Genomic DNA, 14,542 nt, shown 5'->3' with positions numbered 1-14,542 from the left:
TTGTAAGGAGAATTGGAAACTTTGTAATGAGAAATTGAAACTTTGTAAAGTGGAAATACAATCTAGTAAGTTTTGCAGTACATGTGTAGAATTTGAACAACTTGACATTTCGATCAGTTTGTTCTGATTGTTTTCAGGGAAAAGCTTGATTGGTTACCACAGGATATTTTTACATTTAACATTAAAATCTTTTGAACAAATTTTTACAAATAAACATCTTTAAATAAAGCTTCAGAAGGGTAATATGACCAGACTTGTATACCCAGAATTAACTCAGAGTTGTCTAAAAAAAGAAGAAATGAAATCTGCAGAGTGCTGTGCTTCCTTTTCTCCTTAAGTGTATGATAAATAAATAAAGTGTTCAATTTTCTTAAGGTACTATATTTCCATCACTCAAAGTTAAACTCACCACTACCTTCAACTATTCCTCAGCCTTGTTCTATTTTGTTTTTTTATTTTTTTCAGGTGTCGGAGTACCAGTTTGAGAAGTTTCTAGAGGATGGCCTTGCCAAGGCCAAAGCTCTTAACAATGACGTTAAGGGAAAGAAGAACCGAATGGCAGAGAGGGGATCCAGTAAGCAAAAACGATTCACAAAGGTCAGTAATTTTCCCTTCTTCATTGTCAAATCAAGTCTCTCAAAATTCTTCTTGCTGAATCTATTGTTGTGGAGTGTCCTAAGGCGCTTACACAAAGCCATACAGAACCAAACATTAATGCCATTACAAATCTTCGTTGTGTTTAAACAGACTAAAGATCCCGGTAAAGGATTTCTGAGTGCGACCGAGATGAAACCAGTGGAGGTGTTCACTGCAGAGACAGTCAAGCTCCCTTCGGCCAAGGACCTGAAAGCTGAGAAGGAGAAGGCTGTCAAGAAAGCAGCAGCGGCTGGTAAGGAGGATGACAAGATCTAGTATGCTCCTATAGTCTGGAAGGGAATAGAGGGATAGGAAGGCGTTGTGGCCGAGCCGTCAAACAAACTTTACTTGGGCTCAGGGCCAAATATCATAAAGCACAAAACTTGCCAAGCACAAAAAGATATTGCTTGATCATAAGATAGTGTTCGAAAAATTACTCATGTGCTACCAAAGTGGTCCAGTAGCACGCACAGCAGTTGGCTGCCTTCAAGGTCGTCTGTACAAGTTGCCTTGTGTGACAGGGCCCTAAGAGATCGTAACTTTGTGAGAAATACTTTCACTGCCTTTCTTGAACTGTCATTACTTTCTTTAAACTCCCTTGATAGATAAGAGCACCAAAGGCAAGAAGGATGGTGAGAATGGAACCCAGAAGGAAGCTCGCTTCAAGGTTGAAGAACTTCCCAAGTCAATACAACTGCTCTTCATGTTACTCAAGGTAGGATCCAATGACCTTTCTCAGGTATATCAGGCCTATACGATGGAGCAGCATGTATTTTGCATGCAGTGGTTGTTCATACATCAGAGGGTGCCTGGAGCTGGAGCCCAAGCCGTGGTTTGAGAAAAGCTTCAAGTCTCATTGGAGAAGAATCTTCCATGTTAATGGTGAAAAGGACCTATTGGTGCTTGTCTGTCTGATGAAAAAAGAAGTTTGGTTTTATGTGATAAGCAGGAAGTGGAGATGCTATGGGGATGCCAGGGCCAAATTTTATAGAGCTACTCAAGAAACAAAAGCTAGCTAAGCAAATCCAACTTTCGCTTACAAGAATATTGTTACCAGTCAAAGTACCATGACAAGCGTCCCAAGTGTGACTAGTATCCTGCTTATTTTTGCTTAGCAGAAATGTTGAAGCAGTATGTTCTGAGTGAACAGGCCTATGAAATGGGGCCCAGGACCACCAAATACATTGTAGCATGAAAGTACTTGCCTAGTAGAAGCAGGTTGCCTTCCAAAACGTGGTTCACAGTGTATATATTTGCCCCCCCCCTTGTAAAATTGTATGGTTATGAGCAAACTTTTTACGGTAACAAAATTAATGAGTGATTTTTCTGTTTGACTCTTCAGGACGTTCCGAGACACAACGACCCGGAAGTGCTGCTCAATTTGTTCTATTGCATCAAGATACTATGTCTGAATGCTGAGTGTCTCCGACAGGCAGCCAAGGACCATGATGCATTCTTGAAATACGCTCAGAACCATTTACTTATTCCTAAGTATGTATAACAGTATACACTCAGAACCATTTACTTATTCCTAAGTATGTACAACAAATTATGTTGAGAACTATTTACTTATTCCTAATTATGTATAACAAATATTCTGAGATTCATTTACAAGTGTGTATAACACACTGCAACAGACTGTGCAAGTCTTGTGCATATTTGAACTTCTGGAACCAAGTTGGTCCCTATCTATATTGAGTTTTACAAGCGATTTTATTTATTCAAATTATTTCTTCAGATTGATTTTGTTTTGATGAATTATCTTGATGAATTATCGTAAATCCAAGTTGCATAGAATTGTTGAAATGTAGTTATTCCATTTCTAACAGAACATTGTTTCATTTGGTAAATGAATGATAAAGTCACATCTGCTTTTTTTGTATGAACTCTTCCACAAGTTTCTGGAACCTACTGGAAGGTGAACTGAGCTGTGTCAATGAAATCATGGTACCCCTGGCTCTACATAGCCTGGCACTACCCCATGGCTCAGATGTCATGTGGAATCTACTACAGAGAGATGTAGATAATGGAGACTGGAAAGCACGCTTTAAAGCTGGTAAGGTGCCCAGGCTATGGGCCTGGTTTTGCTATTTTAAGCCTAATTTCTTCACAATAATTTCTCAGAGACATTTGTGGGGAGAGTTCACAAACAGTCGTTCATGCTAGTTGGACCTTTTTCTCTTTCAGCAGCTTTATATTATCAAAGAACTTACCTCCAATGCCCCAATGTTTAGCTGCTAATGACAAAACTTCTTTGCACTCCAATTTTCCATGAAGTTTCTATTGCTTTACAGGCATTTAGTGGCTTCGATTTGTGTGCAATTAAGCTTTAAGCTTGTTCTTGAAGGTACATGTATGTCACTACCAGATTTGACTCTAAGGTTCTGTCCAAATTGGCGGCTATGGCTACGGCTAGATCTCTGTTCTAACGTGCATTGAATTATAGGACATCCATTACAACACCCTTGCAACAGTTGCAGCCAAAGCCACCAATTCAGACCTTTCCTAAATCTGCCCTGCCTCTATGTTGGAACAGATTTCTGCAACTTCTTTCTTTTTATCCACAGTCGAGCGTGTCACAGCTCTCTTACGATTCGTGGAAAAGAAGTCGCTCGGTAACAACTCGGTGATCATGTGTTCCCTAGCCTGTGCTTTTAGCTCTCTCATTACATCGACTGAAGACATCTGCCCCGCTGTCTCATCAAGGGCTATCATTATGCTGGAGACCATACCCAAGAAAGCCCTCAAGGTTGGTACTTGGGAAAGTATTGTTAGCCCAACTTAAATGGAACTTGGGAATTTATGAATCTATAAGCAAGAGGTCTTTTAAAGGCAGTGGACACTATTGGTAATTACTCAAAATAATTACTAGCATAAAACCTTACTTGATTACAAGTAATGCGGAGAGGTTGATGGTATAAAACATTGTGAGAAACGGCTCCTTCTGAAGTGCCATAGTTTTTGAGAAAGAAGTAATTTTCCACGAATTTGATTTCGAGACCTCAGATTTAGAACTTGAGGTCTCGAAATCAACCATCTAAACGCACACAACTTTGTGTGCCAAGGGTGTTTTCTTCTTTCACTATTATCTCGCAACTTTGATGACCGTTTGAGCTCAAATTTTCACAGGTTAGTTATTTTATGTATATGTTGAGATACACCAACTGTGAAGGCTAGTCTTTGACAATTATCAATAGTGTCCACTGCCTTTAATGAAAAACATTATCTGTGGTTTGTTCATTCCCCTTAAAACTTTTTTGCAATTTGATTAGTACATTAGTACACAAACAACCACAACAGTACACAAAATAAAATATTTCAAGCATTTCCATACTGTTTTTCTTTCTCACATTTAACTGTCACTGTCACCGTCTTCATTGTTCATCCCTTGCTTTTTCTGTGTGCTTTCTGCCTCTTTGCTTTTGTTCCACCAGTTTACTTGTTTATGTGTGTTGTGTTGTCATGTATTCATTGAGAAAGACTCTGCTAGGGTTGAAACCTCAGGCCACTATGTATGACTGGCATTTGAAATAAAATATAAGACCATTTCTATTTTCTGATAGCGAATCGTGATTGTCAATGTCACAGGTTAAGAGATGAGAAATTTAACTTTTCTCTGAGTTCAGACTTTTTTTGTGTCACCTCCTCGAAAAATGCCTCCATGTATTACAAAAACCCTGCTCTTATACCTACCTCTACTGTGCTGGGCGTACTGTTTGCAAAAGCTTCTTGAAATCTGTAACTCCAGCCGTCGATTTCACTAAACTCTTCCCATTGAACCCATCGTAAGTTAGGACAAGTTACTCGTCCAAACTCGAGATAGGATTATTCCATCATTTCAACATTTCTTGTAAAATGTTAAGTATAGTTTCAGACATTTGACTCATGATGACTCTCGCCCCCTGCAGGTTCTAGTTGGTTGTCTTGAGTTCCAATGGGACTGCGTGGTAGAGGACCGTGTGATGATCTTAGACAACCTTTACAAGCTGCAACATTTCCTTCCTGAGACCATGGTGTTATCCTGGGAGTTCTTTATGAATAGACTTGATACCTTAGCTCTAGAGGCTCAGGTCGAGATGGAACACAACAAGGAGTTTCCTTTCCCAATCGGTGAGTCTTAAAAAAATTGTTTTTAAAGCAAGTCTCCAGACACAAAAGGTCACTTCAAGGTGTGGGCTACGACTTATTTTTTTCCAGGGGCCATTGCCACCTACTCCGCTGGGGCTGAAACAGGGTTACCCCCTTTACAGTCCATATGGATGTAGGCTTGGGTATCATCCATCAGCAGCGTGGCTGGTAGAGCAGAAAGCACTACCTCCCCAACTTTACAAAGCAATCATGGTTATGTGGTAGTGCTTAAGAAGTGTCACGACTGGGACTCGAACTCACACTCTGCTGATCAAACACCTGAGCTTGAATCCGGTGCTCTTTTAACCGCTAGGCCATGAGATGCCACAAAAATGGGATTTTTTAGGCACTTCACCATAAATGCTTCGTAAAAAGTTGGAAAGGTGGAGCATTCTGCTCAACCAGCCCTTCTCCTAGTGGATGATACCCATGCCTATATCCTTAAGAACTGTGAAGGGGGTAACCCTGTTTGAGCCCAAGGACTAGGTGGCAGCCTGTCCCTGGTAACAGTTGATTTGGGTTGACAGTCCAAATCAGTTAAGTGTAGCCGTCTCCCTGAAGTGGTCTTCTGGCCTTGTGATGTTAGGCGATATCTCACAAAAAAAGTAAGTTAAAAAAAAGTCCCGGTCCCAATTTATAATTTTATCCAGCTGAAAATATTGCTTAAAGGCAGTGGACACTATTGGTATTACTCAGAATAAGTATTATCATAAAACCTTTCTTGGTGACGAGTGATGGGGAGTGGTTGATGGTATAAAGCATTGTGAGAAACGGCTCCCGCTGAAGTGCCACAGTTTTCGAGATAGAAGTAATCATCTACGAATTTGATTTCGAAACCTCAGATTTAGAACTTGAGGTCTCGAAATCAACCATCTAAACGCACACAACTTCGAGTGACAATGGTGTTTTCTTCTTTCATTATTATCTCGCAACTTTGATGACCGATTGAGCTCAAATTTTCACAGGTTAGTTATTGTATGCATATGTTGAGATACACCAACTGTGAAGGCTGGTCTTTGACAGTTACCAATAGTGTCCACTGCCTTTAACAGATGTTAAATTTGCATCAGGAATCAAGAGTACAATTCAGTTTTACCCAAACCCACAAGTTGTCAATTTCAACGTTTAGAAACATTTAATTCATAGTCTTTAAAAAGCCTATGTAAGAGCCAGGTTAAAAGATCAACCTATCTTTCTTTCTGTGAACTTTGAGAAACTATTTAGCAGGTTTTTGTTTTCATGTTACGTACCAATTTACACAAGAACATCACTTACCCTTTAAATTCCCTGGTTAATTTGAGCAGGTCCGATAGAACTGTGCCGTGATTTAAGCGAACAAACTGGCACAGGTAGTGAAGCTCATATTTTTGGTAAAAAGCATGTGAAATATTTTGAGTATCTTTACACTTTTGAGTGGTGGTCTGGAATTGCACACAGAAAACAGAGTTCTGCTGTAGCCACCGTTGGATTGGCTATAACAACATAAACATCCATGGCACTTGATGGGGCCACAAAGTGAAATTCAGTTTTGAGATGCACCAATTTTTTTTATAATAAAAGTACAAGTCTACAACCTCTCTGTAAATTGGTGTAATCGTTCAAATTCAATGCTGTTTCGATCAACAATAAAATTCACGAAGGTACAGATCATATATTTGAAATGTGACATCATTGAATGATTTTGGATTTTACAAAAAGGATATCAAATACAAAGGCATTTGTGACTGGTGCACAAATCCCTCTTTAGAATTTAAACAGGCTCATTTGTTTTATATTTGAGAATATGTCATGTTTCAAATTTTGCTCTGAAAGAGTATCAAATCAAAAAACATTTTACACCATTTTGCAGTGAGGTTGCACACTTGTACCTTCATTATTTAAACACGAGTCCATCTCAAAACTGAATTTTTACCTTGTGGCACCTCTTTAAAAAGATGTATATGTGCTCAAAATGATCCCATATAAAATGAAATCAAACATAACAAGTACTTTCTTGGGGGATAGTGGCTTTACAAATGCAATTCCAGGTCTGCTTGGGTTTCTTTTTGCTCTCTTTTTATCATTATTTTTTTCTGCAATTTGGAATCCAACATTTAATCTATATCTTACTTGAAATTTGTTAATAATATAATTATATTGAACTGGTATTGTTTTTAGTTATCTCTTGATAAGAGTTGGAATTTGAAAGACTGGCATTTCATGTCATTTGATTGGTGTTGTGTTACTGCTTAAGGTTCTCTATCTGGAATGACATGCTTATTGATAATTTGCTATTTTTAACTTTGTCTTCTGTAATTTTGATCTTTTTGTTAAATCTTTGTGAATTTTTAAGTCACTTTTAAACTATACATTTATTGTGCTATTTTCACTGTTATTATAAACTGTCTACAAGAATTTAAAGTCTGTTTTTATCACATTTTCATTGACACTTTGCAACTGTTTTGTTCGTCCATGCCTCTTTTTTTTTATCCTTTTCTATTTGAATTATTGTACTCACAGGTTGCATCTCGGTCTGATCACTTTTCTGTGTTTTTGGTGGCTGTGTTTAATTGTATGTCTTTTAAAAAAACCTTTTTACTCACTATTTTGTTTTGTTTTAGGTGCACACTTTTTATTTACACTATCCATGAAAACAAATGGTTAAATGGACATGACATAAATTGTTGAACCTTTGAATCCGGAATCTTGAAGCACTTTCGTGGATACTGGCACTTTAAAAGACGTCATTATTATTTTCTTGAATTGAAATTCAACCCTAGATTTGAGTCGTTCTCAAGCCGGCGTGGTGGATCGTATGGACACTTTCCTAAACAAGCAGACGAGGGCTCGCGTCGCCAGGTCGCAGTCCGAGATGAACAGCTCTCTCAAACCACGCCGCCTCTCCTCCTTCACACTCAAGAATGAATTTAAGAAACGCAGTATGTCTTCCCCTCCGACTTCAACTGGTGGATTCAGCAGAGTTCAGTTCGGAGCCGGTGAGTCCATTTTCATAAAAGGCTGTTCACCAAGAAGTTGTCACCTGACAAGTTCATTTGCCATCTTAAAGAGTAAAGTAGCTCGTCTTTTTAAAAGTTTGTTTTCAAATTATGTTATTTTATGTCATGAAAAGGGAAGGTTGTACTATGTTCCTCAGAATTCCCTGCGAGGGCAGCCCTATGGCGACAACATTTGTATCGCATTCGCATTTACATGAAGTATGAATGGGCTTAATGGTATATATTTCCCTCTGCCACCAGCCATGCGATCAACCTATAGTAGATTGTTAGAGAACACGGAATACGGTGCTGAAACAGCCGGACCTATTGCAGAATCATTCTTTGAAGGTAAAATGGTTGTCATTTTGAAAAAATGATTATTATTATTAATTTGTTTATTTTACAAAGTTCACTGGATTATGGGTTTCCAAATGGTTGTCATTGGTTGAGGAGTGTCATTGTTTCCACATTGTTCCTCATATGCCATTGGTGATCTGCTTTATTTGTAATCAAATTCAAATTATTTATTGTTCACAAAGCTTTTATTTGTTTGTCTGGAATTTAAGCAAGGTTTTTTCAAAATACAAGTAGGTTGAAAATGATTGATGTTGTTTTCTGAAAGCCTAAATTAAAAGGGCACTATTGTCATGATGATAGCAGGCCTGTGGCTGTAAACTTGGAATAATAAACACAAACCTCGTTACTGCACACATGCGCCCTCCATATTTATCAAACTTATTGGGCGTGTGTGCACATGTATGCAAATTCCAGTACAGCCACGGCCTGCTTTATGGAAATAAAGCTGAACTGAACATTATCGCCGACAAAATTATAATACTACGATTGTTTTATGTATGTTAAAAAAAGTTCATATAACTTCAAATACAGCCAGCCAGATGGACATTTAATCTCCAAAACTTAATCTTATATTGAGATCATTCTGAGCTCGTTTCTTTGTATTTATTCCCGGGTGCTTCCTTTTCAGACGGTCATCTACAGACAGTTCAGGAAGAGCAGGCACCAGACTTGAGTTCAGTGGATCTATCTAGCCTGGATAAAGAGACTGTACATAAACTCATATCACTCCTCATGAAGGTACAGGCTATGCTGTAACAATGATGCAGTCAGGTCTCTTATGGATAAAAGGAACCAATTTCATGTTTCTGCTAACCGCAGAATTCTCTGCTTATAGCCTCAAGAATCATGCTCTTTACAGGGTGACATAAGCACATAATATGTGAGAAAAAAGGGACATGGAATAAGGCTCAATTTCATAGAGCTGCTTAAGCAAAAAATTGCTTAAGCACGGAAATTGCTCCCTTATTTTTCAAATGTTACTGACAAAAATTTCATGCCATATACATTGCTTGTGACTGGTATTTAGCTGTTGTTTACTTAGCATAACAACTTAGTGGAGTCTTGGTCGGTAATCTGATTTTACTAAGCAAGGATGTTTTTGCTTAAGCAAAATTTCGTTCTTAAGCAGCTCTATGAAATTGGGCCCTGATTATTTCAGCAGAAGAGTACATTACCTTTTAAATGTCTAGTTTTTAACTCTAATGACAGAAACATAACCTGGAAAGATTTCATTGAGAATTTTTTTTTTTAAGAAACCGCTTCAAGTGCAGTCCAATAATATTATTCAATTGAAGTTTCATGAGTTTATTGGCCTGACGCTAAAATCATTGGCCTCAGTGCCGGCAGTCCAGTGTCAATTTTGAGCCCTGATGTCACAGAGCTTTATGGGTGGGAATGCAGAGGGTGCTATTGTGTAGGTATACACATTCAAACCGGGGACGTATAACAAATGAGGACAATAGGGTCCACGGTTCGGGGAAAGGTCCACGGTTGAAAAACGTGTACAAAACCAACGGGAGCTGTTGCAAGAAAAAAAAAAGTATAAACAAAAGATGGAGTCAATAGGAAGTCTGCGGTTGCAAGCATATACGAGCTTGTGTGTGTGTGTTTAAAATTCTTAGCGAATTGACTGTCCGTGTAGTCATTTTTGCATTGAGATTCGAACCAGGTTCCACAGAGTTGAAGGGGAGGGAAAGAAACCAATGATTCCCATGTTTCTATTTTACTACTTGTAGTTCATGACACGTGAAAGCAGCGCTGATGAAGAGCAGACATCAAGCAGAGCAATGGTAAGTCACTGACACTCATCTTTTGCATGAAGTGCTTGGAAACCCCCAAAACAAGCAGATAGATTTGAAATTCTCAACAGACAGTCAGTGATTGGTCAATAGTATTTTTGAACTAACCCCGCCCCTTAATACCAACAAGTTCATTTTTTTTATATCAAATCAAGTCTCTGTCAAATCTTCTGTAAAGTTATCTTGTTTTTAAGCTCAAAATCGTCTCCAATCTACACCAAACCCTTTTGAGATTTCAAAAGCGTTGCAATATCATTACTTCAATACTTCAATATTTAATACTCTCTATAGTAGTTTTTCCTAATTTATGAGCGACATTACTAATAAATGGCTAGTTCATCTAGGGTTTTGCTACATGATGTAAATGCTGCTTTTTTGTTGCTCCATGAAGACATAGCTGTAAAACAGTTTCATGAAAATAGAGAGTGAAGTTTTGCAGAGTTTTAACATGGTCATTGTTAACACAAATATTGTTAGGAAATTGTGTAGAATCATGCATTACTGTAGCTCTGAAGAGACATTGTAAACTCCAAATATGCCACATTTACTAAGACTTAGGCCAGGTCCGAAACATTGACTTCGGCTACAGCTATGGCTAGTTCGTGCTTGTCTGCCCATTCTTCAACACTTGCAGGCGCACTGCACCGATCTAGCCCTAGCTGTTGCCGAAGTCGCAAGTTTTTGACACGACCTCAATGTGGTTTATCGGGCCTGGAATTTTATCTAAGTGCTGGCAAGGCAATATTCCCATTGGAAAATCTTAAAGTCTGTGGGAAACTTTTGAAGGGGCATCAAGTCTAAGACCAGGGGCAACATGGCCCCAAGGCCTCTATGGCCTTCATGTAATTCCAGGCCTGGTTAGTTTTAACTACAGTTGACATCAATTTTCAGGCTTTACATTGTCACTTTAGGGCCACGTGCTACTTTAATTAAGTGGTCATAACATGATCATAACATTTTGTCTTCATTGCTAGTGTACCATGATGAGAAACAAAGCTTGAATGAGTTACATGATAATAATGACTAAAGGTCAATTAATGTAAACCGCTATGTGTTTTACTGAATAATCCATAATGCCTATTTCAGTGTTCATCGAGCAGCCACAGCTAGGCTAGAAGCTTTTTTTGTTGTCATTTAACAGGAAATGTCACTTTGCCCTCAAAAATCAGGAACTTTATTGTGTGTCATCGGGTGAAAATATAAAACAAATTTTGCTGATATTTTTCAGAATGCCTATCAAGGTAAAGTATGATCTAGTCTGATCCTGCCACTTACTCAGGAGTGAGTGAAACAAGAAAGCGATGTTAAGGGGAGGGTGTTTTAGGGGAACTAGATTGATATTTGGGGAGCCTTGTGTAAGATTTTTTTGGGGGAAGGCAGAAAGTGACAAGGGCTGCTGCTTCAATGCTTTTTAATCTGCATATATCAAACCTGTGCACGTTTCCAGAACTCTGTCAAGGGAAGAAATATGATGCGGAAGGTCAGTGATAAAGCGAGGCCCCATCCTGTTCACATCCGTGTGCCATGTCTGTGACCATTGACAAGCCAGCTACCCGCACTAAACTGAATCTGGGTTTGATACCATAAGCCCTGGTTTGTACTTCATGCGGAAGCGAATGCGAAGCGAGTTTAGGCGACGGAAACAATCAGTATGTGCTGTTTTTGTAATATAGTGATGCAAGAAAAACCGCTTTGCAATTCGCAATTCCCGTGAAGTATAAACCGGGCTTTACTTGGTGTGGAGAGTTGTTAAATGTATGTGGACGACACTGCTAGGAAAGGTGGGAGGTTTTGGTTGCCATGTATTTAAAACGGCTACCTGCTTTCAAAAGAAGGTAGAAGGCTTAGAAATAGCCACTTCTAAAAATGTTGATGTCTTTCATATTTTTGAGAGAACTTATAAAGATGAGTATTGCGTCTTTAAAAAAACTTTCTCAAGCCATTTTCTTTAACCATGACTCTGAAACTTAAACTTAAGTATTCTGCTGAAGCTCAGATGGATTTTGTAATTTGTGAGCCCCAAAAAAGAAGAAAAAAAAGATAACTGTATGATATGTTTTAAGCTCCAAAACCTTATTTTGTTGACACGTGAATAAGTATCACCACTTATGAAAAAAACAGTTTCTCAAAAGTGTTCAAATCCGTCCAACTTCCAACACTTCAGTAAGCTGTGTCGAGTACAGCTGTATTACACCCAGGTTCAGTTGTCTGGGGAGGGTGGGTCTCCTCAGTGGTTGTGTGGAACACACTCCCTGCTGGTCGATGGATGAACTGCACGCCACCCATTGTAGCTGATACAAACTGCACGTGTCCATAGCCGCAGAGTCTCCTTTTAGTACTGTGGCACAGCCGTGTCTCCCCCCTACCCATCTTTATGTCCAGAGAGTAGCCCGTCTTGTCTGACCTCATTCAAAAAAAGTATCTGTTGTTGCCCAACAAGTAGTGAAGTCTAGATCTGCTGCCAACCAAATTGGCCTTCTGGAAGAAAACAAATACTCCATCTGAAAATATTGGTTGTTTCTCTATCTTAGGGCCTTGTCACATGAGGCAATTTTTACTTGCAACTTAGAGGCAACCAACTGCAGTGCATGCTACAGTAGCACTTTGGTCATACTTGAGTAGTTTTTCAAACAATGTCTTAAATATGTGATCATTCAAATGAATGGATTCTCTTCTTTGAGTTTGCCTGGACCTGGTTGCCTGTGAATTGTCTTGTGTGATATGGTCCTTAAAATGGAGGAGTACATCTCATGCATTGCCACATTAAAGTAAAGGTACAGAACTTTCAATCACTAAATTTTACAAAAAAATGGAGTAAAATTGGTGTACTGATGGCACATTCATGGAATTTGAACGATGAAAAAAATAGGAAATTGACTTCTACCATAATTCTGAGAATCCAATTTGTGTTGGCAGCGATCTGGATCTAGCTACAAGAACAGTCTTGGATGAGCTTCATTGCAACGATCCCTTTTGTCATGACTTGATCGTTCTTTTTTAGTCTCCACAGCTTTGTCCGAACAATCTCGTCCGTTTGTTTTCCTGCCTCCTTTCCACGAAAAGTCAACGACCTTGATACCCGAGCCAACTCTGTTTTTGACTCCCCTTAACAGCAGCCCGAACAAAGCCTGACCGTGTTGCCAGTTATTTGCTTGTTTAAAATAAGAAAGCCCCAACGTTTGTCTGTGGTTACACTATGTTGTCCCCAACGCCATCATGATGTTTTGAAATGAACTGTCCGCGTCGTCTGCAAATGTTTTTTATGGTTCTGTGAGTTTATATGGCTCCATGCGCCCCCCATGTGCTGTTTTTCCATTCAAATGGTGCTCAGTGTTTTTGTAATGCACCCATTTACATGTAAGTACAACCCCAATGTCCTGGGCACTTACGTTACAGAGGGAGTAGCAATGGTGGGTGGAAGTGGTATACTCAACCCAACTTTAAGGGCTGATGATCTTTGTGCGTAAGACATAAACATTTAAGATGTGGAATTTTGTATGAGTACAACCAACAAGTAGGGGTGATTCTGCAATGTTAAGCTGCCTTGAAAAAAACAAATCTGAGAATATTTAGAGTGGAAAATCTTGTGTGAAAACATTCCCCAAAAGATGAATGGAAACAGATGGTAAAAGAGCTCATCACATTGTTTTATCAAAGCTTACTTTTATTAAACATTAGCAATCGCTTATAAGTTTAAGACACAGTTGGGTGTATGGTCTCAATAGCTGAGTTCATAAATAGATCATGCTCATTCTTTAACGAAATTGTTACCTCTTATTTGCAAAGGTAAGCTTTTTTTGCCACTCTCCCATAATTACCAATCGCACTTGCAATAATGCCGTTGTTCAACAGAATCTACATAGGTATACTGCACAAAAAACACACAGCAACGTGTTAGCACAGCACGCTCTTTTTCAACACATCTTCCTTGTGGGAACTGCATTCAGGAAAATCAATTTATTAAAATATTTTTGATGGAAAACTTGAACTCTTATCATGGTGATGAACCATTCTGTTAAGGTTTGAATCTTTGCCAAACTGTTTTTTTTTTTTAAATGCCAATCAGATTCTCAACAAAAAAACTTTGTGGAATATACTTTCAATCTTTTAAAACAACTGAATGGGAAAAAACAGGTTTTCTCATACTTTTGTTGACTACAAATGTTTGTTTATGGGGAGAATAGATGGATTGGGTGATTGGGTTGCATGCCTCACACTACTGCACTTTCATAAACAATTGTTAATGAAATTGGTTCAAAAAGTGATGTGAAATAAACATATTTTCAGTAAACAATATGTTTCATAAACAATTATTATCAACCGTGGTTTAAGGGAAAAAAAAGTTACGGTAGAACTGTGTTTAATACAGGGAAAAAAAAACACTTCCTTCTCTTTGTTTATTTTTGACATTTTCTCATTGCTACTTCTTTCTTTTGACTGTTTAATTTGATGTTGTTTTCTAAACGCCCACCCACTTGTCTTTGACCCAAGGTCCAGTTCCCCCCGAACACCTACATGCTTCTATCCATGCAGTCCGTAATCCAAACCCCTTCAATAAACAGCAACAGTATTATCCCCATGTAAATCCTTCTCTGTCATTTCAAACTGTTCAACTTTTCATTTATTTCGTTCTTCTGTCTCCATTTT

General features: G+C 38.6%; 1 protein-coding gene across 2 annotated transcripts in view; it reads left to right on the top strand.

The window, feature by feature from the left end:
• The window catches only part of LOC139948660 (protein unc-79 homolog), a 51,628-nt gene that overhangs the window by 17,878 nt on the left and 19,208 nt on the right, over positions 1-14,542 (top strand). Inside the window, exons 20-31 of one of the 2 annotated variants that reach the window (XM_071946883.1) lie at positions 466-597; positions 748-889; positions 1,242-1,351; positions 1,979-2,127; positions 2,535-2,692; positions 3,204-3,385; positions 4,545-4,746; positions 6,069-6,113; positions 7,524-7,739; positions 8,001-8,087; positions 8,725-8,834; positions 9,833-9,886. In XM_071946883.1, coding sequence (XP_071802984.1) covers positions 466-597; positions 748-889; positions 1,242-1,351; positions 1,979-2,127; positions 2,535-2,692; positions 3,204-3,385; positions 4,545-4,746; positions 6,069-6,113; positions 7,524-7,739; positions 8,001-8,087; positions 8,725-8,834; positions 9,833-9,886 — 1,587 coding nt within the window. The remainder of the gene's footprint in view (positions 1-465; positions 598-747; positions 890-1,241; positions 1,352-1,978; positions 2,128-2,534; positions 2,693-3,203; positions 3,386-4,544; positions 4,747-6,068; positions 6,114-7,523; positions 7,740-8,000; positions 8,088-8,724; positions 8,835-9,832; positions 9,887-14,542) is intronic. The other variant, XM_071946892.1, reaches the window with a different exon arrangement.

This window comes from Asterias amurensis, chromosome 1 (assembly GCF_032118995.1).
Source record: "Asterias amurensis chromosome 1, ASM3211899v1".
Lineage (NCBI taxonomy): Eukaryota > Metazoa > Echinodermata > Asteroidea > Forcipulatida > Asteriidae > Asterias > Asterias amurensis.
Note: the sequence above shows the minus strand (reverse complement) of the source record. Positions and strands in the feature narration are given on the sequence as shown.